The sequence below is a fragment of the Schistocerca gregaria genome, chromosome 7 (assembly GCF_023897955.1).
Source record: "Schistocerca gregaria isolate iqSchGreg1 chromosome 7, iqSchGreg1.2, whole genome shotgun sequence".
NCBI classification, from domain to species: domain Eukaryota; kingdom Metazoa; phylum Arthropoda; class Insecta; order Orthoptera; family Acrididae; genus Schistocerca; species Schistocerca gregaria.
The window spans coordinates 293,113,265-293,125,075 of NC_064926.1; the positions used below are offsets into that span (position 1 = coordinate 293,113,265).

General features: G+C 44.1%; 1 protein-coding gene across 1 annotated transcript in view; it reads right to left on the reverse strand.

The window, feature by feature from the left end:
* The window catches only part of LOC126282374 (arylalkylamine N-acetyltransferase-like 2), a 97,950-nt gene extending 86,968 nt beyond the window's left edge, over positions 1 to 10,982 (reverse strand). Inside the window, exon 1 of the mRNA XM_049982032.1 lies at positions 10,938 to 10,982. Coding sequence (XP_049837989.1) covers positions 10,938 to 10,982 — 45 coding nt within the window. The remainder of the gene's footprint in view (positions 1 to 10,937) is intronic.
* Positions 10,983 to 11,811: the final 829 nt, after the last annotated feature.

Sequence of the window (11,811 nt, forward strand, 5' to 3'; positions counted from 1 at the left end):
TTTTTATTTTGTTGACGCCGACGTGCATAGAGAGAGACGATATTGATAATGACATAAGGGAAATTAGAGCTCGCAGGTGCTCGTTTTTTTCCGCGCGCTGCTCGAGAGTAGAATTGTAAATAATTAGTGGGAAGGTGGTTCGTTGAACCCTCTGCCAGCCACTTAAGAGTGATTTGCAAAATAGCCATGTAGATGTAGATGTAGCAGCTTAACTGTATGTTTCTTAGTCAGTTTACTTTATAAATTCACCTATGAACTGAAGCCACCTAGGCGGATGGCAGGAAGAGTCGATCCTACATAACAGTCACTTTTACCAAACCACATGGGGTGGAATAGGTAGCTATGACTATTAGAAAGAGTTGCTCTTTTGGATAGCAGTCTACTGTCTGGAAGGAATCCTATGTTACTGTTGTGAGAGCTGTGTACACCAACACAACCTCTGACTCACGGTATATATAGTCCACAAACCTTTCATTCACATGACTCTCTGACCTGCTTTCATATTTGTAATGCTACCCGCCATTGATACAAAGAGCAGTTGTCATACATATCAGTAAACATAATCTCGCCGTGTTAATCATTCATAAAGCTGTAAAAATCCTATGGTGTGGTCTGGAACATCTAATGTAAATATTCTTTGGTGTACAGAGTACAGGAAGAGTTTTCGATATTCTGAAACCGTACTATCTGTATCATTTTACGTCATTATCTCAGGGAGATTTAACTAAACAAACACAGTGTGTTAAACTGGACGGCAAATGTCATACATTTCAATATACACTATATGATTCAGCAGTTAGGGTAAGTAGCACTAAAAGATAGCTTGGTGACGATGCTGTTGTGTAGAGTGAAGTACAATCGTAAGAAAGTCTTAAAGAATAACAGATAACAAATGGTATAATATAAGACAATAGCTGTTACATCAACCCGTATGAAGGTGAGACAGATATGCTTTGGACACTTAAATTGAATTCAGCGGAAGAATAATAATGTAGTTCTCGAGAAACAGTGCTGGTTAAAGGAAAGTGAATATCAGGAAGTAAGTAAGAAACCACCGATAGAAGTGACTCTCACCATCCAAAACTAAACCGTCGAACACAGTATAGTACATACAGCGAATTTTACAACAAATTTATGATATTTTTTTACAGGTCATGAACTTAGGTCATGATGTGAACTATTTGAAACCTAGCCATTGTTGCACACAACATCGTTTACTACCAAGCTAGTGTCATCAGCAAACAGAAATATTTTAGAGTTATTCGTAATACTGAGGGCATATCATTTATATAAATATGGAACAGGGGTGGCCCCAACACTGATCCCTGGAGCAACCACCATTGACCATACACCACTCAGATCTCACATCACAGCCATTCTCAACATCGTGAATAATGACCTTTTTCTGTTTGTTGCTAAAGTAACAGGTGAACCAATTATGGACTCCAACCCGTATTTCGTAATGATGCAACTTGTGGAGCAATATTTTGTGATTAACAAAATCAAATGCCTTAGTTAAATGAAAAAAAAACCATGCATATCGTTCGAAACCTTTTGTTTAAACCATCCAGTAACTAACAGAGAAAAGAGAATATAGCATTTTCAGTTGTTAAACTACTTCTAAACCCGAACTGTAAATTTGATAGCAAATCATGTGATTCAAAATGATTTTTAATGACGTTTTGATAACTTTAACGAACACTGATGGCGTAGAAATAGGTCTAAATTAACTACATTATTTCTTTCTCCCTTTTTATAAAGCGGCTTTACAACTGAGTACTTTAATCGTTCAGAAAACTGATTATACCTAAAGGAAAAATTACAAATATGACTAAATACAGGTGCAGCACAGTACTTTAATAATATGCAAGACACTCCATCATAACCATGAGAGTGGCCAAGCGGTTCTAAGCGCTACAGTGTGGAACCACGCGACCGCTACAATCGCAGGTTCGAGTCCTGCCTATGGCATGGATGTGTGTGATATCCTTTGGTTAGTTAGGTTTAAGTAGTTCTACCTTCTAGGGGACTGATGACCTCAGAAGTTAATTCCCATAGTGCTCAGAGCCATTTGAACCATAACCATGAGAGTCCCTTGTCCCTTATTGACTCAGTCTCCCCTTGTCTGTATCACAGAGGAGAATTTCAGACACCAATCTCAGAAAAGCATTTCCCAAGAAAGTAATACGATTCTCTGTAGAAACTAAATTTTTATTTAATTTACCAGCAATGCTCAGAAAATGATTGTTAAATAGTGTCCATATATCTGATTTGTCAGAAACATAAATATTTTTACTACTAACTGACTTTATGTCTTCGAACTTGCGCTGCTGACCAGACACTTCTTTCACAACTGACCATATGGTTTTAATTGTATCATGTGAATTAGCTATTCTATTTGCATACTGCATACTCTTTCGAGAGGTATGTGTCATTTTCGAAACACCAGAGCGACCAGCGATGGGTGATCTCAGAAGACGAAGTCATCCCATGCAGGAAAAAGTCGTTGATCGACGCGTCATCTGTCTAGGAGGGGATACATTGTCAAATTATAGATGCAAGAGTGTTAGCAAACATATCAGTAGAGTGTATACTCAAGTGGATATCCCCTACATAAGGTTGAAAGAAATCTTTGGGTGTGATCTGAAACAACCATATGCTATTGTCCTTTGTATGCTGTGTGCGGAATGACTGAGAGACATTGTCAAATCTTTAATGTTGGCGTATGTAACTAATAGAATACACTGTGTTGTAATAGTTGACCTCTTTCTGCAATGTAATTTCAGATCGTCATTTAGACGCACACTTCATACTACAGCTGTCCATGCGTCAGGTACGTTAAAAAATACGTAATATGAGAGCTAACATACTTTAACGACGGAAAAGTAGGAGCCAGTCGTCACAGATCTATTAGAAGCATATAGAGATACTGTATCTACTGTTGGGTAACTTACATAGATCGTGGTGTTCATAATACAGAAAGTGTATCTCAACAATCAGAAATCACCACAGAACCGGAATCCGCGTCTATTATGTCGGAACAGCACGCAGAACTGGTTCCAGACAAGCTCCATGATACATAGGAGCAAGTTCCGGAGTTTGAGTCGTTACCACCTCCTACGTCTATAGCGCACATTGTGCATAGTGCCCAGATGAATGTGGTGTTACTCTCTACAACGTTGACGTCTCATTATAGTATTGTCATGAGATCGAGAGATCAATGTAGTGTTAATTTTTGAAAACCTACTATTTGCCCACTTGAAAACAGTGCTAACAGACTATGATTGATATCAGTTATATCAGAATTCCGCACAAGTAACTGCAAAATTCAACTTCCAAATGTCAATAGTGTTACTGCATGACCATACAATATCTGTGAAGACTATCCAGGAAGAGTGAAATGTATGTGGAGGACAAGAATACTGGACAGTGTACTATCAGAAACCTGACGTTATGTCAGTAAAACCATCCAGCACGTGATATCATTACGTGTATAGTCATTTTGTGGAACTCTATGTTGAAGCATTATGGAGATAATTCATCTAGACAATTCAGAAGAAGGTTTTGCTATGAATTTCTACCAAGTCAGTCACATGCGAAATTCCTTCACAGCAAACCGCTTAGACGAAGCATGCTATTTCAGGTCTACATTCGGCTTAGCGTTACCCTACACGCAACATTCATCATGAACATTTCTAAAGTAGAAGCACATCCTATCACCTATTTCTAGCTATCCTACTCTTCATCTGGCGGCTTCCCTTTCCCGCAATACTCTTTCAAGGATACAAACATGCCATTGACGTGCCTGGAATATAACGCAGGGAACCACTTAGCAGGATAGCGATATGACAACAACGGTATCAAACAGGTAGCGGCCTGCAACGGGCCTGGAGTGTCAAATACGTTATACTGTAATGACAGCAGAAGTCAGTTACCGAAAATCGTACTTATATCGGTAATATTCGCATGTGCTTCTTGTAACGTTATAGAACAAATATTTACATACTTCGATAAATTACACTCGAAACCGTCACAGTATGTGTACTATCATGAAACGAAACGTCGAAGATTTAAATTTTCAGGTGCATCTTCTCGTAGTTTCTTCCAACAAATGACCCTAGCCAGGTATCTCCCTATCTTATGCTTGGCAGTGATAGTGGGAAGACTGCGAAACATTCGACTGTCAACAGGTAGACTTCCGATGAGACAGCGAAAAGATTTTTTATGACTGTAATAAACAACATGTAGGTATAACCCGTTAGAGTGAACGTTCAAGAGCATAGCAAAGCTACCGTCCTACGGACCTAATAGATGAAAGCTCCCTATACCATGTGGTATGATCAATCATAATCATATTTATTCGTCCCCTCCTTGGAACAAACATTTTGTGTGGTTCACCTGTTCAGCAAATATATCTACATCTACATCTACATCTACATCCGTACTCCGCAAGCCACCTGACGGTGTGTGGCGGAGGGTACCCTGAGTACCTCTATCGGTTCTCCCTTCTATTCCAGTCTCGTATTGTACGTGGAAAGAAGGATTGTCGGTATGCTTCTGTGTGGGCTCTAATCTCTCTGATTTTATCCTCATGGTCTCTTCGCGAGATATACGTAGGAGGGAGCAATATACTGCTTGACTCTTCGGTGAAGGTATGTTCTCGAAACTTTAACAAAAGCCCGTACCGAGTTACTGAGCGTCTCTCCTGCAGAGTCTTCCACTGGAGTTTATCTATCATCTCCGTAACGCTTTCGCAATTACTAAATGATCCTGTAACGAAGCGCGCTGCTCTCCGTTGGATCTTCTCTATCTCTTCTATCAACCCTACCTGGTGCGGATCCCACACTGCTGAGCAGTATTCAAGCATTGGGCGAACAAGCGTACTGTAACCTACTTCCTTTGTTGTCGGATTGCATTTCCTTAGGATTCTTCCAATGAATCTCAGTCTGGCATCTGCTTTACCGACGATCAACTTTATATGATCATTCCATTTTAAATCACTCCTAATGCGTACTCCCAGATAATTTATGGAATTAACTGCTTCCAGTTGCTGACCTGCTATTTTGTAGCTAAATGATAAGGGACCTATCTTTCTATGTATTCGCATCACATTACACTTCGCTACATTGAGATTCAATTGCCATTCCGTGCACCATGCGTCAATTCGCTGCAGATCCTCCTGCATTTCAGTACAATTTTCCATTGTTGCAACCTTTCGATACACCACAGCATCATCTGCAAAAAGCCTCAGTGAACTTCCGATGTCATCCACCAGGTCATTTATGTATATTGTGAATAGCAACGGTCCTATGACACTCCCCTGCGGCACACCTGAAATCACTCTTACTTCGGAAGACTTCTCTCCATTGAGAATGACGTGCTGCGTTCTGTTATCTAGGAACTCCTCAATCCAATCACACAATTGATCTGATAGTCCGTATGCTCTTACTTTGTTCATTAAACGACTGTGGGGAACTGTGTCAAACGCCTTGCGGAAGTCAAGAAACACGGCATCTACCTGTGAACCCGTGTCTAAGGCCCTCTGAGTCTCGTGGACGAATAGCGCGAGCTGGGTTTCACACGATCGTCTTTTTCGAAACCCATGCTGATTCCTCCAGAGTAGATTTCTAGTCTCCAGAAAAGACATTATACTCGAACATAATACGTGTTCCAAAATTCTACAACTGATCGACGTTAGAGATATAGGTCTATAGTTCTGCACATCTGTTCGACGTCCGTTCTTGAGAACGGGGATGACCTGTGCCCTTTTCCAATCCTTTGGAACGCTTCGCTCTTCTAGAGACCTACGGTACACCGCTGCAAGAAGGGGGGCAAGTTCCTTCGCGTACTCTGTGTAAAATCGAACTGGTATCCCATCAGGACCAGCGGCCTTTCCTCTTTTGAGCGATTTTAATTGTTTCTCTATCCCTCTGTCGTCTACTTCGATATCTACCATTTTGTCAACTGTGCGACAATCTAGAGAAGGAAGCACAGTGCAGTCTTCCTCTGTGAAACAGCTTTGGAAGAAGACATTTAGTAATTCGGCCTTTAGTCTGTCATCCTCTGTTTCATTACCATTTTGGTCACAGAGTGTCTGGACATTTTGTTTTGATCCACCTACCGCTTTGACATAGGACCAAAATTTCTTAGGATTTTCTGCCAAGTCAGTACATAGAACTTTACTTTCGAATTCATTGAAAGCCTCTCGCATAGCCCTCCTCACACTACATTTCGCTTCGCGTAATTTTTGTTTGTCTGCAAGGCTTTGGCTATGTTTATGTTTGCTGTGAAGTTCCCTTTGCTTCCGCAGCAGTTTTCTAACTCGGTTGTTGTACCACGGTGGCTCTTTTCCATCTCTTACGATCTTGCTTGGCACATACTCATCTAACGCATATTGTACCATGGTTTTGAACTTCGTCCACTGATGCTCAACACTATCTGTACTTGAGACAAAACTTGTGTGTTGAGCCATCAAGTACTCTGAAATCTGCTTTTTGTCACTTTTGCTAAACAGAAAAATCTTCCTACCTTTTTTAATATTTCTATTTACGGCTGAAATCATCGATGCAATAACCGCTTTATGATCGCTGATTCCCTGTTCTGCATTAACTGATTCAAATAGTTCGGGTCTGTTTGTCACCAGAAGGTCTAATATGTTATAATTCCGGTTATACATGATCGTGATTCATCGTATCACGTGATATACATAATCTTCCCTTTCTCGGTGGAATGAGTCCGAAATCTCTTGAAATGAGTGTGATACATTTAACAGCTGTCTACGAAGGTTGCCCAGAAAGTAATGCCCCTGGTTTTTTATTCTTCGGCAGTTTTTTATTGGACATAATGAGAATTACACACAGGAAATAATGATGTATTATCTGCACACCCTAGTTTTCCACGTAATCTCCATCCCGTTCTGAGGTCCTACTTCAGTGCGAAACAAAGGCGTGTATGCCCCGCCGGTAACAGTCCTTGCCTTGTGGCGGAGCAAGTGGTTCAGTATGTGAATCACTTCCTCATTGAAACTTCCTGGCAGATTAAAACTATGTGCCCGACGGAGACTCGAACTCGGGACCTTTGCCTTTCGCGGGCAAGTGCTCTACCAACTGAACTACCGAAGCACGACTCACGCCCGGTACTCACAGCTTTACTTCTGCCAGTACCTCGTCTCCTACCTTCCAAACTTTACAGAAGCTCTCCTGCGAACCATGCAGAACTAGCACTCCTGGAAGAAAGGATATTGCGGAGACATGGCTTAGCCACAGCCTGGGGGATGTTTCCAGAATGAGATTTTCACTCTGCAGCGGAGTGTGCGCTGATATGAAACTTCCTGGCAGATTAAAACTGTGTGCCCTACCGAGACTCGAACTCGGGACCTTTGCCTTTCGCGGGCAAGTGCTCTACCAACTTTTTTTTGTTTTCTTTATCCATCTTTTTTTTTTTTAGGACGGCAGGGTAAACAAACATTCTTTATTCGTACAATTGTGCTGTCCTAGGGAGAAGAAAAGTATCGAGACAGCAAAAACAATTTAGAAACCAAAAAATCAACACAAAGGCCGCCCTATTTTCTATTTATTTATTTATTTATTCATTTTTTTTGTAACAGCAATAAAGTAAATGACAATCCTAGTCACGGGCGGACCCCCCAGCTATCGGGAGGATTGTGAAAAACACTTCCTAAAAAATTGCAAAAGTAAGTCCTGTACTTCGTATGACTCCGTATGAGCTCGTGTTGTTCTTGTAAATACAGCCAATAATCCATCACGGACTTAATATCGTACGAAAACAAATATTTCGTCGCATGTCCAGCGATCCAATTGACCGCATATGTCTTTTGTTTGGGAAAAAAGGTCTTGTCCGGTAGAAAAAGTACATCCGATGTGATTTCTGTGTAGTTAGTGCGCTGAAGGAAGGCCAGTATTCGACGCGTCAGCATCCAGACGTCCCTCGCTGCGCCACACATTAAACCATGTTCTTCCGTTGCTAACAGTCCACAGTTGGTGCAAAGAGGAGAATCGACCATATGAATTGTATGTAATCGACTCCTGGTCACAAGTTTACGGTTTATAAGAATATACCACATCGATCTCGCTGCTGTTGACAGTAACGGAGTATGCACTGCACACCAAATGTGGTTCCACGTTCTCGACGGGTATTTGAATTCCATTATATTGCGGCCATGATGATCCATCAAGCATCTATAGATCTCCCGAGTCGTGGGTATTCTCGTCGAAGGTACTTTCAGACGAACATAACTGTAATCAACAAGAAACGAGGCAATGTGTGCAAGAGAAGGCGAAATATTGCCCATCGCAATAGGGGGTTCGTACGAAGGCGGAACAAGTACTTCTATCAGAGCTGACGTTATGGTATGCCTTTTTTGTTGCCAATTTCGTATCATCGCTCGCATCTAAAGCGCCAGAGCTTTGTTTCTCACGTTTGTGAGGTTGAGGCCACCGTTCCGGAACTGTAGCGTTAACGTATCATATTTGATCTTAAATAACATCCCAGTACTAACATAGTAACCAAAGGCAGCCATGAGGCGATCTGCAATACCCTTCGGTATTGGTAGGATCTGCGCTAAATGGGGCAGTCGTGACGCTATGTGAACGTTGGTGTATGCCACACGTTGGATCATGTCAAAGGCTCTCAGTGAGTTGTTGCGTATCGTCAGACGAACATTCTGCAGAAGCCGCCGAGAACTCGCCGCCGCCGACCGCCGTAGTGAACGGGTAAATGTAATCCCCAGACATCTGAGCGATTCCACCGTCCGAAACGGTCCCGATACGTCTTCCAGAGCCCCTCCAGTGTGCATAATTTTGGATTTCGTCATGTTAACGACACTGCCTGCCGCCTTCCCGTAAGAGTCTAGATGTTCAACAGCCTGACGCACTTCATGTCCTGATCTGACAAGGAGGATCATGTCGTCCGCATATGCGCGGCAAACGAGAGTTCTCATTAAGCACTATCCCAGTAAGTGAGCGCCTCATAACACACATCAGCGGCTCAAGCGCTACCGCAAACAGCATCATGGAGAGTGGGCACCCTTGTCGGACTGAGCTGTTAATGGGAATCGAGCCCGCTTCCCGGCCGTTTACAATCACCTTCGATGTAGCCCCTCGTATTAGCCTCATAACGATGGAGATGAAAACAGGTGGAATCGCCATTCGGCTCATGACTGACGCCAAGAAGTCATGGTTTATCCTATCGAACGCACGATCAAAGTCCACAGATATCATCGCTGCTCGCATTTTACACGATTCCGCAAGGGCGATAACGTCACGGTATTCACTTAACGCCGAGGAGATGTTGCTTCGCACCCCTAGGCAAGCCTGATCAGGGGATATTGTCCTGGATATCGCCAGCTTGAGACGAGACGCTAGTAGTCTCGCAAAGATTTTATAATCGGTGTTTAGCATAGTGAGAGGCCGATATTGATTAACATTGCGACTCCTCGCCATCTTCGGGATGGGAAGAAGAAAGCCCGTTACAAAATCCGACGGTAGGCGCATGTCCGGACGCATCGCCTCATTGTACATCGACACCAACTGTGGCATCATCATGTCCACGAATTCTCGATAAAACTCTAGCGTAATCCCATCTGGCCCTGGTGATTTATGGGCCGCTCCTTTTTTGAGTGCCACCTTTATATCGTCTTCTGTGAGTGTCTCCATAAGCGCTGCCTTATCCGTCTCTGTCAGTGTCGTTTGCAGATGTTGCAGTATCTCTTCCCCCACGAGACGGTCCGTCGGTGTACCGGCATAGAGGTGGCGGAAATGCTCTAAAAATTCATTTTCAATGTCCTGTTGTGTTGTCAGTTGACGGCCATCTAAACCGTGGAGCACTGTTACCAATGACCGGCGGTAACGTTTATGTTCCCGCGACACATGGTGCATCGAGGTACGTTCCCCAGTGATGGTGTCGAGACATCGTGCCCGTATTGGGATGCCACCCAGTCGTCGTCGCGTGATCGATAGGATTTGTGCCTTGACACGATGAACTTCCGCTTGATGTTCTGGAGACGGCACCTGGAAGGACAGCTCACGAAGCATGGTGTAATAATAATCAAGAGTGTCTCTTTGCCATCTCGTCTTATCCCGACCATACTGTATGAGCGCTCTTCTTATTGCCGGCTTAGTACACTCGAGCCACCATTGAAGCACGGAGGTATATGTTGGTAGACGGCGTTGACATGTGGCCCATACCTGCTCGACTCTCTGACGACATTCGGTGTGTGCCAAAAGTGACGAATTGAGCTTCCATGTCCCGCGGCTTCTCCACACACTTTGCCTAGGGAGTGCTATGGTACAAATGTAAGCCAGATGATCAGTAAATGCCGCAGGCCATCGTTCCGCGTCGATCACCTTATCCTGTAGGCCAACCGAAACATTTATTCGATCGAGTCTGCTCGCTGAGTGACTGGTATAAAAAGTATATCCCTCACGGTTCCTATGAATCATGTCCTAGGTGTCGCTTAACTCCAGATCCCGGCATAGCACATGCAATTCACGAGAGGTATTGTAATGTGGAGTCTGGTCTTTTTGGGCTAAAACACAATTGAAGTCACCACCTATAATGAAATGATCGAATCTGCCGGTAAATAAGGGCACAATCTCTTCCGAATAATATCTCGCACGCGCCCGTCTGTTGTCGGTGCAGGAAGGGGCATAAACATTGAGAATGCGAATTCCATTAACAGTTATCGCCAGTCCACGTGCCGAAGGTAGATAAGCCAGGTCGCGAACCGGAATCCCGTCCCGGACCAATATTGCCGTTCCACTGTCGTTGTTCGAGTGCGGCGAGGTGTAGGAGATGTAGCCATGGACTTCCTGGACCTCAGGAATGTAGAGTTCCTGTACCATCAGTATATCCACATCCGACGCGTATATCATGTCCCTAAACAACTGCTGTTTAACGGGCGATCTAATGGTATTTACATTCACTGTCCCTATTCTGTATGCCTGGGGTCGAGTAGCTGTCATCTCCACATGACGTTAAAATGACAAAGTTGCACCGTATCGACAGTCCCTTTGCACATCCGCAGAGGGTCGCCCGACGGACGAGTCCCTGCGGTATTAGGTTTCTTGAGATGCAGACGGATGCGAGTCCCCACCAGTAGAATGGTCCGCATCGGTGATTTCATCGTCCTGCTCATACCAGCTGATATCATTGTGGTGCTCCAAATTTTCCTGTGCAGCATTGATGAGTGACAACTGTTGTTCTTTCGCAGCTTTAGACTCCACCGCAGAAGGGGTAGCAGGCCCCTGAGCGGATGCGTCGTCTGAGCGACATGACATCTTTTCACTGTCCGAGTTCATATGGTCTGCGACATCGGAAGCTTGTGGTTCCAAGTCAGACAGGTCCATAGTGTTAGTCTCCTCTGGGCTTCCAAGAAGAGAAGATAGCGTCTCCGAAGAGTTTAGTCGGCGCTTCTTGCGGCGCTTTGGCGAGCGTTGTTTGCGGGCCCTCACCTCGGCCTCTGGTGTCGGTGAATCTTGTATCTCCTGCAGTCTCGCCGTCGCCACAACGCCCTGGGGGCGTTCCACTTCTGCCTCCATGCCTGTTGTGACGCTGTCAACCTCTTTTTGCACCACCTGTAATGTCTGGGATTGGAGGTTTGTCGGAGCCATTCCTTCGTCAGTGGGGTCCGAAGGCGCCTCAATCAACTGCGGCGTCGGTTCGATAGTGCGTTCCGACCTCGGCGTCACCTCCCCACGAAGCGCCGCCACGTAAATCATCGGCAGTGACGTTGGTGTAGTCGGATTCTGGAGGTCTCCGCTAGGGATTTGCACGAGTCTCCTCTGCATACAC